Source organism: Corapipo altera, unplaced genomic scaffold, assembly GCF_003945725.1.
Source record: "Corapipo altera isolate COAL_440 unplaced genomic scaffold, ASM394572v1 46, whole genome shotgun sequence".
NCBI classification, from domain to species: Eukaryota; Metazoa; Chordata; class Aves; order Passeriformes; family Pipridae; genus Corapipo; species Corapipo altera.
The window spans coordinates 17,761,218-17,782,012 of record NW_020884883.1 but is presented as its reverse complement, the minus strand read 5'-3'; the positions used below and the strand labels follow the sequence as shown (position 1 = coordinate 17,782,012).

General features: G+C 43.3%; 1 protein-coding gene across 2 annotated transcripts in view; it reads right to left on the bottom strand.

Moving 5' to 3' along the window:
* Positions 1 to 19,051, bottom strand: part of ADGRF5 (adhesion G protein-coupled receptor F5) — a 42,604-nt gene extending 23,553 nt beyond the window's left edge. Inside the window, exons 1-4 of one of the 2 annotated variants that reach the window (XM_027641061.1) lie at positions 18,688 to 19,051; positions 3,093 to 3,225; positions 2,798 to 2,898; positions 1,617 to 1,744 (exon numbers count right to left, since the gene is read on the bottom strand). In XM_027641061.1, the coding sequence (XP_027496862.1) occupies positions 1,617 to 1,718 (102 nt within the window). In that variant the 5' untranslated portion in view covers positions 1,719 to 1,744; positions 2,798 to 2,898; positions 3,093 to 3,225; positions 18,688 to 19,051. The remainder of the gene's footprint in view (positions 1 to 1,616; positions 1,745 to 2,797; positions 2,899 to 3,092; positions 3,226 to 18,687) is intronic. The other variant, XM_027641060.1, reaches the window with a different exon arrangement.
* Positions 19,052 to 20,795: the final 1,744 nt, after the last annotated feature.

The following is a 20,795-nucleotide window of genomic DNA, read 5'->3' as shown; positions in this document are numbered from 1 at the left end:
GGCCATCAATAACACACAGTTGACCAGGGCAGTGGTGGCATAGCTTCAGTATGACTGGTTTATGCAGGCTGCAGCCAAGTGAGATGCAGACCATGTTATCTTTTTCAATCGTGCCCTAAAAATACGTTGGCACCACCGTTAGCAAGAAAGGCTAAAGAACAAGCACAGACGCAGGCAGGAAATTTGCAGCTTTGCCAGTTTCTTGATTCCTACTGAAACCTTTATTTACAGAAAGGGTGAATAGCTTGGCAACTCTTAAGTCATCTCTTTACATAAAGGAACCATCTGGTGTGTGATTAGAGCTGGGCTTTGTGCCGCAGCTGTGCCGGAGTGAAGATCCCAAGGCACTCTGGCAGTCTTTGCACTGCCGGGGTATGACCTCTGTGTTAGAGGTTGGCTGCAAGAGAATTACAGAAATCCCAGTGCAATCCATGTCTTACTCCAGGTTTGGACTCAGTGGTTTCCTTTTTCAATTATTCTCCCAAATAATTGAAGGGTATTGCTACATTCCTAAATACTTCACATATTTCACACCATTAAATAATGACTCATTTGCAGGGTGTACCATGGATGATTAAAAAAAAAAAAAAAGGTTCTGCTTTTTTCATGAAAACTCTTAAATGCTGAGATGGAGACTGCTTGAAAAAAACAGACCAAACAAGATACTTGGTCACTATTAGACATCTGCTGAAGTGCAGGTGAGGCTGCTGGAACCAGACATATCTTGGTTTGCCAAGACAGGAGATAGTGGTAGAAACAGCTTAAGGAGTTTCTATCCTCCTCTTCATGTTTCCACTTTTCAACCTGCTCAATAAAGGAGGTTCTCCCATTCTCTCACAATGGAGAAGACAACCAAAGTATTTTCTGGTCTAACAATAATAGTGATGACCAAGAGTGGGTAGATTTGTAGACTAGTTTTATTTACCAGACTATATTAACTTCCATTAACTTGATTTCTCTGTTCCTCTTTTTGTTAGGGACTACTTGTGCAGAAACTGTCTGTTAACAAACCCATACACAGGATGAAGCACAAAACAGCTTTCCATAATTCACACTACAGATGAAGCAAAAGAGGTATGTGAGGATTATCAAGAAAGTGGGAAACTGAAGCGAAATCTGAGTCCAAGAGCAACATCTAAACACAAATCACTCAGGAGTGGCATTTTGGTCTTGTGGACTTGTCCTGTTGTCAAGACAGTGGTGAGACACCCATCACCCACCTGTAACACCTTTGTGCCTGAGCTAGTTTTGTTGACATGTCACTTCTAGGCAAGATATATTTGGATCCTCATAGGATGGGTGAATTCCATCCAGGAGCAATGCCCACGTAACTGTTACCTAGGCTTAGCTCCAGGGACAGCAATTGAAATCCCTTGCAATACAGGTGAGAAACCAGAAGTGGTTTTTTTCAGTGCCTTCTGGAGAGGCTTTAAGACTGGGGAGCAAGAAGAGCCCAATTTCTGGATTTCTCGATCTCTTTTACACACTCTGGGTTCAGTTTCTCTACCTGGTCTTATCCTGACTTCCTCCAAGGTTTTGTGGATGTGAAGGAGAGCATCAGGGTGCTACAAGCAGAGACCAAATGAAAACTAATGGGGCTGGGAAAGAATACTCACTATGTATCGGAATGGTTTGAAGTTTGAGTCCTGTGATGTCTGGCAGCAGGCTGAGACCAGCAGAACCAGGCAGTGGAGACCTGCAGTGATTGGGGATGGCATTTTTTCCAGTGACCTTGCTGTGTGACCTGAAAAGATAATGAAACAAAAGGGAATTTTCAGCTGACTCACACAGTAGGAAATATCAGCATACTCTACAAAAACAGTGTGTTCAGATTCCTTAGCACACTCTGCCTGTTCACGCCATCCAAGACAAGGCATGGAACAAGGCCTGTAATTATTCCTCTGCCACTGCCATCAGATGGTTTCCCTCATATTTCCTTTTTTTCATGTTGGCTGTAGCTACTCAAAATAGGAGAAAGAAATCACTTGGAGAAGGCAGAGTCCTAAGCAGGTTCCTAACAAGAACAAATGAGGTGCTGGAAATCCATCTGCCATGAGGAAAGTTGACTTTGGATCTTCAAGTATTCCTCACAGTGGTACTTGGGAAGTGCACAGCCAGGACATGAGGGAACAACTAGAAATGTTGCTGTAAGTGAGGGCCTGTCCTGTTGCAGTAGGGAGAGCTCTGCTACTGGCTGTATCTCACTCAGGAGAGGGCTGTAGCAACACCTTGGACTCAGTTAGAGATTTCTGCATGTTTGTTATGCCTTGGATAACAATGGAAACAATGAAGAGTGGTATCTCCTTGGAAAAAAATACCTGTTATCTTGAGTTTTTAGTATACATCTCCATTAATTGCACTGGAGTTAATAAATAAGTAACCTAGAACCCAAGAATACTGACACACCAGAATATAATGTGGTGCCTGAAATCAAAACTCAGAAAAAAAAAATAACCTTTTCCAGCTCATTAATACCTAAGCTAATTTACTCACACAGTAGATCAGACGATGAAACACAAAGGAAGAGGTAAAACAAGCATGGACCCTCATAACAGATGCTGACACATTTATGCAACCAAAGGGAATAGAAAAAGGGAGGTGAAGAATACATAAAAAAATACATATTTTGCTATGAATATGCACTTTCTGGCTATTCCTAACAAAGCACTTCCCTACCTTGAGAATTAATGGCTAGTAGAGAGCTACAGAAAAAGGCAGAACCCAGGCAGATTGTGAAAATCATTTTGAGAGAGGAAAGTACTGAGAAAAGACTCTTAAGAGTAGTACTGGACAGTACCTGAGTGGATAACAGCAGTCTGATTCAAGTCATGAGCTTTTGTAAAATTATGACCTTTTTGCACTGAAGAGGCTGTTCATCCAAACTCAGGCTTTGCAAGGCTGTGAATTATAAGGTGAAAGCAGAAAAATCAGCACCTCCTGAGATGATAATGAACATTGGCAGTGGCTGCTTACTGCCACTATTGCATATCAGAGCTGGTGCTCCCAAGCAATCAGGACACTTTGCTGTGACTTTCTAGCTCAGAAGAGCCCATGACAGAAAACTGTAATATCAAAATGATCTCTGGTCTCACCTTGGGAATTGAAAGAGGATGGCAATGAGTTATAGTACTTGATGTCACCAATGTGGGTATCCAGCAGGGATTTATCACCGCATGTGGTTCTTAGGGAGATCCATCTGGAGTGAGACTTCACCTGGATACTGACCTGGTTGAAACATAGGAGACAAAAGTAGGAATAAATTATTTTCTATTCCAATATAGAGATGTCATCACTAGAGCTCTGCAGGAATGTGGTGTAAGCCTGTATCTTACCCTCTGTTCTCAAGTGATGTGGAAAAGGCAGTGGTCAGTGATACAACACTGTGGAAAAATTTACATGATTGAGAAAGTCTGCCTGTGAAGATCTGCACTGAAGCCACAGGATACTGAGTGACTCAGTCATGAAGTTCATGAAATTCAGCACCGGTAAGTGTAAGGCAGAAAGAAATGATCGTGACATTATGTGTTCTGTGACAGACACTGAACTGACTATTACCACTCAGAAACGGGGTCTGAAGAAATGTCAACTGAATTCTGAGATGTAATTCAAAAAGGAAAACTAATTTTGAGATATTTTAGGATAGCAACAGAGAGAAAAACCAAAACCAAAAAAACCCAACCCAACCCGAACAAAAGCAAACCAAACAAATTTAAACAAAAAAAACAAACACAAACAAAAAAGGCCACTGTTATGTAGACATTTGAGCTAACACAATATAGCTGCTCTTATACTCCTATACAGGTATAACCAGAAAGCAGACATCACAGTGATTCAGAACATCTTCCCACCCCACCCCAAAATCTATTCAAAAAAAGACTGTTACGGGGGGAGGGAGTTCAGTTTCCTGAGCATGTCTGTCAGTATACCCAGCATTCCACAAAAGACACTGCTTTTCTATTTTGGAGACATCATCTGACTCAAGACTTCCATGGATCTGGCTGAACCCAAGACCATGATTGATCGAAGTGGATCAAGAGGGAAACATTATAAGCTGTCCCTGAGATAGTGGTATGACTTAATAACTGAAGCACTAACAAAATAAAGGTTTCTGGTAGCTTTGTATGTGCAGCATATGCTCACAGCATGTGGTAAAATAGCTTAATCTGTACAAAGAACTTGTATTACATAGGTGATAGGTTGATGAAACGGACAATAGAAAGGGGAAAAGGTCATTAAACAAAATTTATGATGAGGTTAAACAATATCTGGTACAGTTTTGCATTTATCTTTTGCACTGTTCCCAGACTTGTGTTCATATTCAAATGTTATGGGTCACCTCTATTTTCAGACACATCCTTTGTGTGACCATGTAGCTGAAAGGAAATGCCCTGTTAATTGTACATGTAAGACACCATATAGAGGACAACTCATGTAAGAACTGTGGTGCTACTCAGGCTTTGATAGCAATTTAAAACTCCAAAGCATCCCAAGCCAGGATCTAGAAAGCCAGAAAACTAGCAAACAAATTGCAAATAGGGAAAAGTATTAATGTTCTTCTCAAGTAATGCGGCTGTCCCCCTCATTCATTTAATTTCTTAATGAATAAAGCACTGCTGTAAATTGTTCAGTCAGCAAATTCCCAAGTATCTATCTGCCTTCAGTGGGTAAAGCAGTTGTGTGGACACATTCCTCATTTTTCATACAAACTGTCTCCTGGGAAGCAATAAGTAACTTCAATTTATAAAGCCTCAGAGAGCTAAAGAAGTCAAGATTTACTACCAAATCTCTTATTCTCCACAGCATTCAGGCTGTTCAAAGTTAATTCTAAAATGCAGAGGATTCTTAGAGGTAAATAGCAAAGTCTCACTTTAACCGAGGACACAGGTGAGCTACATGACCTTCTTTTTACTTTTCCTCTAAGCTTCTCTTTTTCATGTATGTTGTAAAATAATTACACCTTCTCTTGCAAATCCACCCAGCACAATAGTTACCATCACACATGTTTTAGAAAATAAGGACAACACCCAGAGATACAACATGGTTTACCTTCTCAGGTCGTTCAAAGAGATCTTCTAATTGGATCCATCTTAAACATCCTTTGCTATCTACTGTAGCCCAGGCTGCTCTCTCAAAGAGAAATTAAGACACAGGAACTTTCATAATTAGTTGAACAAGTTATCGCTGCCCAGAAAAGAAGTTGTCTCTAGAGCCTGCACTCAAATTTCAAGTGTGTGTCTGAGCAGATATGCCACTGCAGAAAACCCACAAGGCATTTTAAGAGGAGATATTTCCTGATACCATTCATGAGGTAGTACTCATTATTTCCCCCTGCACTCATCTGAGTCCTCCAGTGTCTTATCTGCAGATTAGTGGACTAACTTGTTCCGCTGCTGTTACTCACCTGCTTTGTTCTAACAAAAGAGGGTGTTGAGGACTGAAAGCAGCAAAATCATGTTTTGTAGCTATGGAAAAATGTTTGTGGGCTTTGACTCAAATTATAGAGGAGGAAAACCCTGAAGATTTCCCTGCCTGAGCTGGTAGCATGCTTGCTGTGGGCTATGCCTGGAAAGCTCTGGGGACACACGTTTATGCCCTTGGAGAAGCTCTGCAGAGGTGCAGACCTATGGCTCTGATGGCTACTGTGAAAGGTGGGGAAGAGCAGGAAATTCCAAGAAACCAAGGGAAACTCTGATGTGTTATGTATGTTTCTACCTTGAACAAAATCTGGAGCCAGGAACTCCCTGCACAAACAAGGACCATCTGTCCAAGTAACAATGGGGCCCTTCTCCGTACAGTGTTTGGTCACAGTCAATTCATCAACAGAATTTGTTTCCACAGCAGTGTGCGAGGCAGTGACACATTGAGCTCGTGTAATGTCTGTGGAAAAGCCTGGGATTAAGTTCATGTTGTGGGAGATTATTTTTTAAGCAGTGATTAACTCATGAGATTGGTCTGTTCCATTGTCTGCAAACCTGGTCACTTGCTGCTGCCTGCAATGTGGTGAGTCAGACCTCAGCCTTTTGCAGCAGTTTTAAGGTTATTAAATTGAGACTGATGCTCCCTACGGGAAACTAAAGCAGCAATAAGGTGTCAAGCTTGCTTTCACCTCAGCAAGTCTAATCAGCTTAGAGAAGGAAGGGCCCAGTGAGTGCCAAGGCCAAAGCGAGCAGAGGAGCAGATAAGTGGCCCCAAGCAGGGAAGGGGGAAGGAATAGGGGTTGGCAGATGGGGCAGGATGATAAGGACAAAGAGGACCTCTTACTTTCTGCCCTGGCAAGCTGTTCAACACGAGTCCATAGTCTATCCCTACAGAAAAAGCTGCATTATTTTCACCCAGTGCTGCTCCCTTGGCTGACTGCTTGCAGGTTTAGATAAGCAGCAGTGCCAGTGCAGAGGCTGAGGTGAAGAGGAGGACAGGCTTGGCTTAGACTGAGTTAGCTGTGGTGGATCAACACTTTCCACACTGACAGCGCTTGACTGGAAAACTGGTCTGAGTTAAACTCTCCTTTCCCCTCACCCCCTCCTCCGTTTTTTTGGTGTCTTCTTTTTTGTATTGCTGTGACTTTCAACAATTTTAACCAACAGCACCTTGGGGTGTGGGAATGGGAAAGAAGGTCAGTAAGGCTTTCTTAAAAGAGGGTTTCTGCTCAAGACATTGTACCATTAAACTGCAGCCTAAAGGTATGAGAAATCTTGGTTTATGTTGCAGAAGAATGTGAAAATTACGCAATGCCAGAGCTTTGGGTATGTAATCAACTTGGTATGTGAGCACAGGGGATGTCCTGATCATCCCAATGTTTTTTCCTGTACTTATTAATCCCGTACTGTCATGTCACCAGAAACTGTGAACTTCCTGGATTTTAAAGTTCTAAAGTTTCAACTCCAGAACATTTTTTGTTTAAACATCTGAAAGTGAACTTAACCTTCACAGGCTCAGGAAAGCAAGCAAAAGGTGTGTTAGAGGACAACTGCTCTGAATGAGGAGCACTCATTCAAAACAAAGCAGAGCTACTTGGATCCTGTAATTCAATGGAAACGTGTGGTTACAAAAGCATGAGAACACATTTCATCTGGCATGAACAAAATAGACCAGTATAACGTTCCCACATAGGTGCAACATTAGAGAGACTGTTCAAAGCGAAAGTTAACGAGGAAACAACTTGGAAATTAGGTTAACATACAGCCCTCTTGACTCATCTACCTTCATTCCAGCCCTAGCTGTTAACACTTCAGTTTCATCTCTACAATCCAACCTCAGCAATTTGTGTAACCAAATCCAGTTGTGTATCTAAATGCATAAAAAGATGCCAGAAGCTCTCAGAAGCCGGATGCAACACTGCAGGTTCTTACAGCATTTGCAATTCTTATTAGTTTTGAGTCTGAATTTTGCGTGTTCAGCCACTCAAAGATTGTTACCTAAACTCGCGGTGATGATGTTCAAAATAAGGCAAATCTCATTCTTAGTTTTTTTTTAACAAATATTTTTCATTTAAGACCTGGGAGATAACAGAAGTGCTCTATGTGATGCTGTTGATGTTTTGGCTGGAGCGCTGTGTCCGGATGTTGCTGCATTGGAGAGCATCCAAAGGAGAGCCTTATGAATGCTAAGACATGATCAGAGTATAATCTTGTGAACAGGTTGTTCGGTTTAGATGGGATAAGACTCAAATATGGACACAATTACAGCCTGTCGGTTGGTAGAGGACTGACGTGTGTTCAGAATGACAGCTGGGTGAAGGATGAAGTGAAGGCATACAATCTGAAGCAAAGCTAAATACGCTGGTGATTATGGAAAATGTGTAATTGTAACATTTAAAAGCATTAAATTAGGCCACCCAGGGCATCTGCAAAGTTTCCTTCAGTGGAGGTTTTTAAGAACAGGCAATAAGACTGCTGACATGGAAGAGAGTCTTTGATTCTACCTCCATGCGAGTTTGTGGCAATGGGGTGCAAGGTAGATTGTTGATCTCTTCCAATTACCTCTGGTGGAGGTGGAAGTCAGTCTCTTCTCCCAGGTAACAAGCAACAGAACAAGAGGAAATTATTTCAAGTTGCTTCAGAGGAAGTTTAGATTGAATATTGGGAAAAAATTCTTCATTAAGAGGGTGGTCAAGCATTGGAACAGGCTGCCCAGGGAAGTGGTAGAATCACTGTGCCTGGAAGTACTTAAAAATACATGTAAATGTGGCACTTGAAGACAAGTTTTAGTGCTGAACTTGGCTGTGTTGGGTTAATGGTTGGAATTGATGATCTTAGAGGTCTTTTCCAATGTAATGTTTCTATGATTCTATCTTAGACAAGTTAAGGAATTCCTTTCTGGACCTCTACAGTTCAATATTCCCACTAGTTTAAGCACAGAGGAGGTAAACTGTACCTGTAGCCTTATCTAGGGTTTCCCCAAAACAATATTTCCAGAGGAGGCTCTGATTCACATCCTTTTCTATATCAACTCACATTTTCCATCCTTGTTCATGAAATATATACTTTTTCTTCTTGACCTATGACTTTTCTATTTCTCTGTAAGCTTTCCTGTGAATTGGTGATGACCTTTTTACATACCCAAATAGCCTACATGGAAAATGAAAATAATTCAGCCCCAGCTATCTGCAGATCAAGCTCAAATCATACCATGACCAAGCAGAACTTCCTGCAAGGAGAAAACAGCTCTGCAGGACTCATGTTTGCAGGGAACAGTAGCTGGAATAGGAACCACTCAGCCAGATGATTGAGAGCACAGAAAACACTGCCTGGCTGAATGGCCAAATTATCACATCCTTCAGGCATTCCTAATGCTCTGAGAGCAGCCGACAGAACTTTCCATGAGCATTTTAACACATTCTGGAAAGTGCCAGCCAGCCCTCGAACCTTGTCCTAGCCCTCCCAAAACAGTTCACAGTTGGACTTATTCCTTGTCACTGGAGAACAGCGATCTGCCAAATCAGTGAGGGTATTCTTGCATGAATAAGCATCAACTGCCACAGTTATTGGCTAAGCATTAACTCAGGGAAGGAGGAAGACAAGAAACAGTCTGACACATTTGGCACAAAATTACACTGTCTCAATTTCTGGTCAGCTGTACAGTTGACCTGTCTGGGAAGGTACCACAGCAATGCTAGACCTCTGTCTGGCCTCTCCCCTGGGGCTAGGTAACAATTCACCTGCACTTACAGCCATGTCACTGTGTTTAGATAGGTAGGGCTGCTGAGAACTGACTTTTCTTCTGAGTAAGTATCTCTGTCTTTGGCAGGGAGGTGATGGCCACATACTGCATGGGTTTTATGGCCTCACCAGTGTAGCATGATCAAGACACATCAGAGACAGAAATAACATGTTTCTGACATGCTGTATAATCCCTCGCAGCAGGGTTTGGTAGTCCACATCTGGTGGCCAGGTTGCTTCTATAGACATTCTCACAGACCTGTGGCTCCTTACATGGGTTTCCTAGCTCAGAAAAACTCTCTTCACCCAGCAGAACCTGGCCTATTCCACCTTATCCTTCTGTCTGACTCATCCACTCTCTGTCTCTTACAGCCAGATACACTTGGAAGCCTCTCTTATCCTGTCAATGTCTTCTTTCTAGAGTCTTTGGGACAACATTTCTCATTTCATATCAGACTCAAAGATGAGATTTCCTGGTTCTGGATGCATCTTAAGCACAGTGTTCAGCTCCCAGGTTCCCCAGTACAAGAGAGACAGACACTGGAGTGAGTTCAGTAAAGGGCTACGAAATTAAGGACCTGGAGCTTCTGTCACACCAAGAGAGGCTGAGAGAGCTGGTTAGCCTGGAAAAGGAAAGGCAGAGGGGGATCTTGTCAATGTCTATAACTAACTGATTAGGGGACCTAAAAAAACACTCACCTTGGAGTGACTTCTTTGGTAAGGGGTTATAAATGCAGAAGTTGGAACAAGCACTTCTGTTTTAGAATACACAGTTATCCATCTCCATGCAGCCATCTCAGATAAAGCTATTTTATTGCTGTTGGCTGAAACTTTTCTACATTCTGTGTCTGGGAATGTGGCTCCTTTTGTGCAGAAGTGGAGGCGAACATACCTTTAGCATCAGCAGGAAGAGGACAACGAACAACTCTGAGGGCAAAACATGTCCTCAACCAGCAGAGCTTGCTGTGGGGTGAATATCAGTCCACAGCCTCAGCTCTTGGCCCTCTCCTTGGGCTGTAAGACACATCCTGAGTCACTGAGGCCACCAGCCCCTTATGTGGTCAGCCTGCCATATTCTGCCTTAAAGGTTTGTGTCAAGTCTCATTGTAAAAGCCTTTAATTCTGTGCTTTTACTTCTTTTTTCACACTTGGAGACCATTCCCCATCCTTTCTAATGGGTACTAGTCGCTTAATGCCATAAGTAGATTTGCCCTTGGTTGGATCCAAGGATTCTCTAGCCCAGTTGCTTAATATCCAACATGGGCTAAAGCAGAGGTCCTTGGGAAGAATTTCACAAAAGTGAAGTAAGCTTGGAGCAGCACATCTTCAGAATGTTCTTTCCACTTCTGGCTACCAGAGGTACAGGGACTTCTGGAGGCAAAAGCAAGTCCTTGGTGTTTAACAACCCTAATGCCCTCTCAAGCTGTACAAAGGAAGTACACTGTAAGAAAACCTAGGAGAGTGCCCCATATCCATAACTCCCAAGAGCAAGGAGGTCGGAATTCCTTTGCTTGCTTTGAATCTGCAACTCTTAGGGTCAGGTTTGGTCCTTAATTGTCAAACTGGATGGAGCATATTTTCTCTGTGGCCTCATACCAGCATACATCAAGTTTATATTCCCCATCACTTGTCTAGGCTGAAGAGTCCTATGCCATTCTAGCACAGCAGTCCTCCCACCTCTTTGGTACTTGTTCTGTGTCTTTCTAATTGGGCTTTATATTTTTTGAATTTAATTAATCTCTGTTGTCCCCATGCCATCATTTTCGTGTGGCTTAAACAGCTCTACCTCCCTTTAGCTATGAAAGGCTTATGGTGCTGTGAGACCTGTGGTGGTGAAGGATGCATGGAGAGAGGAACCAGGAGCTGCCAAAGGTTGGAAGGTATGAAGGGAGAGATGTGTGACTGGCACAGGACAGTCCAGCTCCATGGCTGCACAGAGCCTATAGCAACTGAGCCTTAGTTTACCCTTTTTGAACAGCTATAGAACATATTTTCAGAGGCTTGATCTGTAGGACTAAAGCCTTGTTTTCAGTGCCTGTCCTCAGTGCCTGTCTAGTTTGTTATTCCTCAGCCAAAACAGAAGAGCTTTCCTTTCTCTGCATAAAGCATGACCTTTGGGTAGTGCGTAATAAGCTGGATGATCAGACAATGTTTGTTTCAGACAGAAAACATACAATGACTTTAAGAAATACACACCCAGGCACAACAATATTTCATGGGAGAGTTGGCTAAAAGGGAAAGGGGGGACAGGGGAAGTTGCACTGACCTTAGATAACACATCTGAACGAGAACAAAAATAAAATAAACACTAATTAATCAAGGACTCCAAACTGAACTGCTTAGTGATAAGGATTCCAACGGGCCATAAACAGGCTGTTACATGCTTTCTCTGTGATGTCTGAGCAACTGTGCTATTCCAGCTTCATGCCTACTATGGTGCAGGGGGCTGAGCTCGATGGGATGTTCAGGGATCTCTAGGACAGAAGCAGAGGTATTGTTTTTGGGGGGAGTAAGGGGGCAGTTTTTGTTTATGTTAGTTGTATGCAAACAGATGTCCTGGCACATCATAAGTGAAAGGATGAATGCTGCCCATGACACATGGTATGTTAATATGCCAGGCTGAAAACAGTGATAGCTGAAAAGAAAGTGAAAAGGCCTTTAAATCAGTACTTTACTGGAAAAAGAAAGACCTGCCCATCTCTTGTCTTCTTCCTGGCATTTCTTCCTCACCTACACTCAGGAGGTTTTTTCTCAACTCCAGCTAAGGGCTTCTGCTTGACTTCCATGTTGGAGTTTGTAGAAGGAATAATGAAAAAATAAAAAAAAAATGGAAGAAAAAAAAGAAAGCTAAACAATGAGTTCCACCCTGCTATTCCAGCTCTTTGCACGCAACTGAAAGGCTGTGGAAAAGCACCCATCAGAGTACATTTGCTCACCTCTGATGATTGGGATGAGAGAAGGGATGTAACCATGAACTTTCCCTTCTTCTCCTCATGCTCTTTGGAGCATCTGCAGCTAGGTGCAGGCCTATCTCACAGCTAGAAGTAACAAAACAAGATATTTGAAGCTCAGCACTGTCCGAGTACAGGGAAGGTGGAACTCTCCGCATACTCCCATATCAATACAGTGAAAAGCAAGGCCCAACAACATCTGTTGCAGTGGAATTTCCATGGGCTTCAATGAGTTTTGGATTGGGTCCCTAAGTCAGGCCAGACATGGGTTACTTCTATAGACTGGAGTACTAGAAAGTCTGATGACTGCATGCTTCCTGCTCATTTCATTTTATTAACCTCTTGATTTTTTTCCGGTTATTGCTGCAAACACAGCTGGCTGTATAGGAAACTCCTGTAAGTTGTGTAGGTGTCAGCCATTTGGAGTTTGTATAATCCTGCTCTGGACAGCGGGAGTTTCCTGCCTGAGGGCCTGCCCTGTCACACCTAGCAATAAAAATGTAGAAGTACAAAATAGCATCCCCCTTTCGCACACAGAATCATATAAATGGAGGGAAATCCCCTAGAAAGGTGAAGACAGGTCTCTGCTGTCCGTATCTCTTAATTCCCTTCTGTAATGATCAAGCCTGAGAGAAAAAAAAATAATTGTTTATATGTTGTTCCACTGATTGCACTTCCATCCTTACTATTTTTGTACTGGTCTGTCTTCCAGAGCACAGGATAATTTAGAAAGACTAAATAGTGCTAGTATTTAACTTCTTTGAAGCTAAATTTTGTTAAACATGAAGTTAAACGTTGTCTATAATGTTTTCAAAATAATCAGAACTCTTATATCTTCATCATTGGCATTATGTGTCAGATCAAGACAGACTATCATCAAGCCAGATGGGACTATTTTGCTTTACTAATGTTCAGAAGACTTTAAGGAATAATAAACTTCAGTCATGCTTATCCTGGTTCAAAATTACATCACATTTGAGGCTGAGACCAGGGATGATCCTGATTTGTGAATCCCTAAGGTGCTTGTTGGGCTCACACAGCATGAAAAAACAGCAATGCAAAGACAACTTGCACCTGATGGCAGGTTTGCTTATGAGATTCAACACTGAGCCGGGCAGAGGAATGGCATTTCTCCAGCTCCTGGTGCCTTCAGAGAGCTTAAACAAACATGAGATGCAGGGCTGGGGTAGATGACCTGCTGGGGTCTCTGTCTGCCCTGATCTTCTAGGAGATCTAGTCCATAGTCAGCATGTTCCCTGTCTCAGTCAATGCCAATGCCAAGACTCACAGAAATGATTTAAAGAACATTATGGGCCAGGGGCCATTCCCAGTAACGGTACAGCCTGGGCTGCCTTGTTTAGAGATAAAAGGAGACTTCAGGTACATGGAGGTGAGCTGTGCCCTGACAGATGGCCTCATGCTGTGACAGGTGTTTCTCCCAATCCTAGCATGGCCTAAGGTAAATCCTGCATTTCAAGAACAGGAATATTCTTCAGCTCTTCTGCCCTAAATGAGACAAGGTTGGTGCCACTTTGGTGGCATGTCTCTCAGCAAGCCTTCAGAGGCCCTTGTGTTTCTCTCTGCTGACTGTACAGGCAATCTAGGTCTTACTTCAGTAGGAATCTTCTCTGCTTCAGCATCCCCAAAAGCACCTGTACTTACATTAGGGACAAGAGAAGCTTCCATTAACTGCAGTTGGGTGGATTAAGCCTTTTCTAGGTTTGGTACTATGATGCTGGAACCTTGCTGGGGCAACCACTGCGACTCTGTCCATAAATAAGGCATTTAGGAAAAGAGAAGGCAGCTTTTAAGGCAGATTTTCAGTAACAACACAGAGCACCTCTCTTATAAAGACGGGCTGGGAAAGCTGGGTCTGTTCAGTCATGGGGAGGAGAAGGGTTTGGGGAGATCTTGGAGCCCCTTCCAGTACCCAAAGGGGCTCCAAGAGAGCTGGAGAGGGATTTTTGACAAGGTCATGGAGTGATAGGACAAGAGGGAATGGCTTTAAACTAACAGAGGGTAGGTTTAGATTAGATATTAGGAAAAAACTATTTACTGTGAAGGTGGTGAGGCACTGGCACAGGTTGCCCAGAGAAGCTGTGGCTGCCCCATCCCTGGAAGTGTTCAAGGCCAGGTTGGACAGGGCTTGGAGCAATCTGGTCTAGTGGAAGGTGTCCTTGCCATGGCAATGGAGTTGGAACAAGACAATCTCTTTGGTCCCTTCTAACCAAAACCCTTCTGTGATTCCATGATTTTAACATTTTGTGTGTCCCTACTGCAATAAGGGACAGTGGTTATAAACAGCAACTGGACTTTTTAAGCCATAGACTTAAAACAGGATGGATAACAAGGGGAAGGAAGGAAGGAAGTACCATCAGTCCTGCTTTACAGCCAGAGACACTTAAGGCATGCACAGCCTCATCCGGGATCTCAGACACAGGATAAGTCAACCCAAAGTTTAGCAACTCCATGAAGGAATTTAAAGAATTTCTCTCTCAAGAAGGAACAGTAAAACAGTTTCAGGAGCAAGGGACATGTTGTGAATAGCCTGTCATAAGGCACGTAGGGACATCTTTGGAATGAAGATGGTTTTCACACACTCAGCCTGATGGTCATGGAGGGCCAAGCCTCTGGTCACAGGATTGAGCCGAAGCAGGAACTCTAGTAGAGCTTTTCCTCTGTGCATGAACAATTGGGGGAAGCTCTGCCGTTTTGAGGAATTTCCGAGGACAGTAAATTACATACTAGATCACAGCTCTATTATGTTTTGAGGGAAGGCATTTGGAAATTAATATTTCGTATTAAGATTTAAATGGGGGATGCATACAGCTCTGGTACTCACAGGCATCCTCAAACCTGGCCTGCCACAGCATTTTCTTTCCTGTTGAGGTGGGTTCAAGCAGAACCTGAGTTGGTAGCAGCCAGCCTTGTAAACAGACCCTGACTATATCTGTGCTTCAGTGCTCTGCTGCCAAACAAGGGTGGAATTTGCTGTCTCTGCTTCACAGGGTGTTTAGAGAGACCCTGGTGCAGGAAAAAGCCATCAGTGCTTGCACCAGTGGCCTCATAAAGCAAGACCTGTAGAAATACCTAAAAGGCAAATGAGACTCAGCTCCCCTTTCATCCAGAATGGAGAACTTCAATGCCAGGAGTGGTCAATATTAGGTGACTGACCTTTGAGTTCTTCCTGAAACAAGTATTACTTTGTGCAACTCAGATGATTGAGAAGGCACAAGGGAGTTAAAGGGGCTTTTTTCTGGGCTGAGAAAAACCTTCTGTTTGTTCAAAAGTGGTCCGCTGGAAGGCGTCTAAAGGGTGGGTTAGATATTCTGTTGTGCTGGCTTGACCCTGGCCTGAAGCTAAGCACCCACATGGTCACTCACTTACTCCTCACCTGCCAGCAGGATGGAGAACAGAATAGGAAGAGAAAAACTGAGAAAACTATTGGGGTGAGATAAATAAATGTTAATAAGGGAAAGAAAGATGAAAGTGAAAAAAAAGGTGATATGAAGGCAATATCTCACCACCTCCCACAATCACAGGTATACACAGAAAGTCTCCAAGCGATGGCCACCTTGAAAGACCACCCTGACCCCCATCACTCTTTTTTATTGCTGAACATGACGTTATATGGTTTGAAACATCCTTTCTGTGAATTCAAGTTAGCTTTCCCAGCTGTAGCCCCTCCCAACCCCCATCCCACTCACTACAGAGCCAGCGGAAAAAAGAGAAATCTCTGATGCTCTGCAAGCACTGCTCAGCAATAGCCAAAACATTGGTGTGCTATCAACACTGTTTCAGCCACAAATCCAAAACACAGCACCTTACGAAGAACATCAGCTCCATCCCAGCCAGACCCAGCACACCTATCTTGTTTGTCTTGCTCAGGTGGGAATTATGATGGAGAGGGGAGGGCTTTGGGGCAGAATCCATTGCAGGCTTCCACAGGAATAAACTGAATTTTGGAGAAAAGGTATGGACTATGTGCAGAGACAGTGGATTAAGGTTACAACATCCATGTCATGTCATAGGATGGTTGTCGGAGTGAAACATCTCCCACCATGCAAGCAGACAAGCCCTCAGAATAGCCTGTAAATGTAGTCAAAAATTCCTTAACAAAGTCCACTGAGGTAGCATTATAACAGGCAAATATAGCACTGTAATTACTATACAACCTGCTACACTGAGTTAACTGCTCTGCATGAGCTGCTCTTTTCTGAAAAAAAAAAAAACAAAAACCACCATCAAACCAAACACGGACTGGACCATATCTCCATCAGAGAGAAAACAAAGGCACTGTAAATCTTTCTTTTGAAATCTGTTTTCCCCGTTTTCCCTGTTCCTGCACTCCCACCTTGTGCCTTCTCTCTCATTCACGTTCCTAACACAACCCCACCGGGGCCACTCTCACACCCTCCACAGCTCCTGCCCTCACCCAGTGCTGGCTCAGTCCTCGTTCAGGATGTTGCTGAGCACAGATAAGGGGGACAAGCTGCTGCTCCATTACCAGCACAGCAGGTGCTGGATCAGATTAGTTGAAGGGTGGTAACTGCCCATAGGCAGGATGAGCCACATGCAAGATCATTTAAGAAATAAACTCTGCATAATCATGCAGTTATGTCGGATCAGCTCATGAATGGCAATTGAACCTCTCCTGGTGATCACAGTCCTAAGAAGCTGTTTCATGGAAAACTGGAAATGGTTTTCTGCAAGGAGTTTGGTTTTATTGTAGGTTCTTCCCACTTGCTTTAAAAAGCCATGATTCTTACACAAGGCTGAGATTAATTCCAGCAACAAATAACTTCAGCTTCAAATGCAAGGGCACTTCATTTATGGTGTGCAAAGACAGACCCAAAACTAATGATGTCCTCATGGATGATGCAATTCACATCCACGCTTGTCTGCTGTCTTCTGGCAAACTGCGAATCACAGCCCTGAGCAGTGGCAGCAGCAGAGAAGTTTTCTTGGTCAAGATGAATGGGTTAAAAAAGGAACTCTAGTAAAGGCTGCACTGGTCCTTTGTGTTACAACAATGAGAGGAAGCTCTGCCTAGTTTGAGGAATTTCCCACGTCTCCAATTCAGATGTCGGAAAACTGCTTTATTAAGCCCGTCTGAAAGGTGTTAAAAAAATAAAAATAACCAGGAAGATCAGGACACAGATATCTTCCAGAGCCTACGCATGTTCTGTTTGTTTGTTTTTTAAACCTGGATCACCAGAGGCAAACTCAGATGAATCTAGGGAAACTAAATAATGACAGATGCCAGATACTCTCGCCAGGTTCCTTCTGAGCTGGCTGAGCCATCACTGAGTTCAGTCAAGTGTCACTGCTGTGCAGATGCTAAAGATTTGCCCCTGAATTTCCTTAAATATCACTTTGTTCTGCAATGTTGCCAGACATCTCAGGACAGGTTAAGTGATGATGAGGAATTTTCTGGATGAGAGGAAAATCTATGGGTTGAGAAATACCATTTTCATTATGCAACAGCAAGTGATGGAGGAAGGAAAAATGGAGCCTCGGGCTTTCAAATTCTCAACATTCTTTCCCTTGCTATTCCCTTGCCTATTGCAAGCTCATTGCCTCCCATAAAACTGTCAACACCTTTCTTCCCCAAATCCAAAAGTTCCTAGGGCATTACTGTCCCACTGATGGGAAGAGAGAAATAAGGTTGTACAAGGTTACACCACAGCCGTGGACTTTTCTGAATCATGACCATTTAAGCAAACAGTGGGTACTGCTCGGAAATGTAAATGTTTGGAAAGAGAGCAGAGCTTTTGGGGATCTAGGAATCAACAGAGGTGAAAGCATCAGAAAGCATCCCTGTATCCCCCCTGACACAGAGCACTGGCAGCAGCACATCAGCACTCCAACAGAACACCATAAAACTGGCTTTCATTTAAGCAGCTCAAAACACTGATAGAAAAGAATGGAAACAAGATAAATGTGATGCTTGAAGACTTGTGGCCACAAGTGCCCCAAGTCCCTTTTCCCTGTCAGCGAATGTCACCTAATATGAAACTGAAGGCAGATGCAAGAGATTGCTCTTAAAAGAAACAAACCCACAGCTCTATAGAGCTGACAAAATTACAATGCCTGCATTTGCATTGCAAATCCCAGCCACTGTAAGCATAAAACGAAGTGGAAAAAAAAATCTGAATGCTATTGCAGTTGATTTTTTTTTTTCTGAAATTCTGTAGCACGATTTAGGAGGTAATAAATGCAATCTGGATCAGCACGGCATTTCCGTGCACGTCCCTCTTCACCTCTGCAGCCCCGAGCTTAAACTAATCACAGCCTCTATTAACATTCATTAGCCAAGCGAATAGGCAGCACCACTTTGTCAGAGGCTTGAATGGCTTAATTCACACCTTGAAAAGCCAAAAGTTTCCTACAGAAAATTGCCAGCTAATCACCACAGAACGATACACCTGCCGATCACAGTCCTCCCGCAGCAAGTTTACTGCTGATGCAAAGCTCACACCACATTGCCTGAATTTGGCCCTGAAAATTCCTTCAAGCCTCCTTCACCTGCCCCAAATGGTTAAAAGAATGCCGCATTTCACACAGATTATCCATACCTGTAGGATAAGTGCTGGTCCTGTCCGAGCCTTTTCCAAACTTGTCCTCTTGTGCTGGGATGGGAACTTCCCATCCAAGTGACACTTTCTGCCTCAGTCTCTGCCCTTTGTTTTCCCAGGATCTTGAGACACACCTGCTTTTCCGTGCGTGCTGTTGGTGGTTGGGCTTGGGGTTTGTTTTTTTGTTTTGCTTTTCTTTTTGGAACAAATTAAACAACCTCTGAGCAATTCTCAGTGAGAAGAGAGAAAAAACCTTTTAGGTTGTGGTGATTTAATCAAGCAAACCCCGTGACCTCCCTTTCCTGCGATCAGTAGGAACTGATCCCTTTTCCACCAGCACGGGGTGGAGTTGCAGCTAAAAAACGCGAGCTTGAAAGCACTGTGCTGGATGGGCAGGACAGATCTTCCTTCTCCGGTGTTGTGTCAGAGAACACGGTGATTCCTGCTGGTCCGAAACACGGAGATGACCTCTGGCCAGGAAGGAACCTGGGAAATGTTTTCTAAGTGATTTCCTGCCTTTAGGGGGAAGGTGGATGTAAGGAACACTTGGGCGGGGGTGCTAACAGAGCTGCTGGGGAGTGTGATTTCAAGATGAGCAAAACACTTTTTTGGTCATCAGGGGTGTGGAACTAAAAGAAATTACTTTTTTTTTTTTTCTTTTTCCCTAGGGTAAACTGTTCTGAGAGCCTTAGTTGTCACTATACTTAATGATCTGGAGCCCAGGTTGTGTAGATGCTCCTCAAACTTTCAGCTACGGTGCATTTCATGCTAAGAGGTGCTGAGATACTCTGCAAATTAATATAGGAGAGCCATTTCACAAGGAGCTTGTCTTCATCAACATCCCAGCAGTGCATCTGTGGCACAAGGGCTCTTTGTCAAGGTGCAGAAGAAATCTGGGCAGGCTCATGCATCCCCAAAGATAACTACCCCTGGAATAACCCATAAACTCTGCTGCACAGGTCCTTCTGCCTCACACTGGAACTCCCAGAGTGGGTTTTTTAAGCACCAGCCAAATGACTGCACCTCAGGAAGGTGGGGGTGGTGCCCCAAAGCTCAGTCCTGGTTATGCTGATAAAATGAAGGACAGTGTAATGGCTTCCTTAGAATCACAAAATCATAGAATTGTTTTGGTTGGAAAATGCCTCAAAGACTGCAAAGTCCAACCATTAACCCAGGACTGCCAAGTCCACCAGTAAACTGTGTCCCCAAGTACCACATCCACACATCTTTTAAATCTCTCCAGGGAGGGTGACTCAATCACTTTCCCAGGCAGCCTGTTCCTTGCTGTTGTCTTTTCTGGCTTTGCATCATCTCTGATGTTATTGCAGAGTAACTAGAGCACCTTGGCCCAACATCAACCCATCAGATGGCCCAGGGCATGTGCTATCTGTGATGAGTATTGCTTTCTGGAGGTATCAGCTTCTCCCTCTTGACTGTACAAGTAGCTGAAAACAGCCTGCCTCTCTCTGTTTCAGGGAGACATGAGTGGGGTGTATCTGAAACATCTTTCTGAGGATGTCTTAGGATGGAAAATTGTATCCAGGATTCCAGACTCTACAGCTAATAGCATCCTTCTTTCTGCACACAGCAAGAATTAATTTTAACAACTTGCTATCTTCACTCAGGATCACTTTTTTGTTCTTCATGATCCAGTTCATACTGCAAAAGCAAGAAGGGACATTTGGACATTTCACTACCGAATACACCTCACCCACATGCTTGTTGACACATACTTTTTCTAGCAACAGAGAGGGAGAGAAAGAGACAGAAAGGGAGCCTGGACCATGTACCCCTTTTTTACACGCTTTTGATTAGTGAGTATATTTACCTGCAGCCTCTACATCTAACAGCAGTCACTTCATTTCACTGGGTTTTCAGTTTCATTTCCTTCTGTCTGCCTAGTGCTGGAAGTTTTATTCCTATTTATCTCCTTTTGCTGTCTGGTATAAGTAAAATGTGATGTTTGGGATATCTAGAAAAGCAAATCCTGTTGTGATACTTTGATAAAAGTGACAGAATGATTACTCCTTTAAAGTAGAGAACCTGAGTGATTAATTTTCAAAGAATATAGAAAGTGTTAATAGTATGTTTATTGCTCAGTCTCGTTC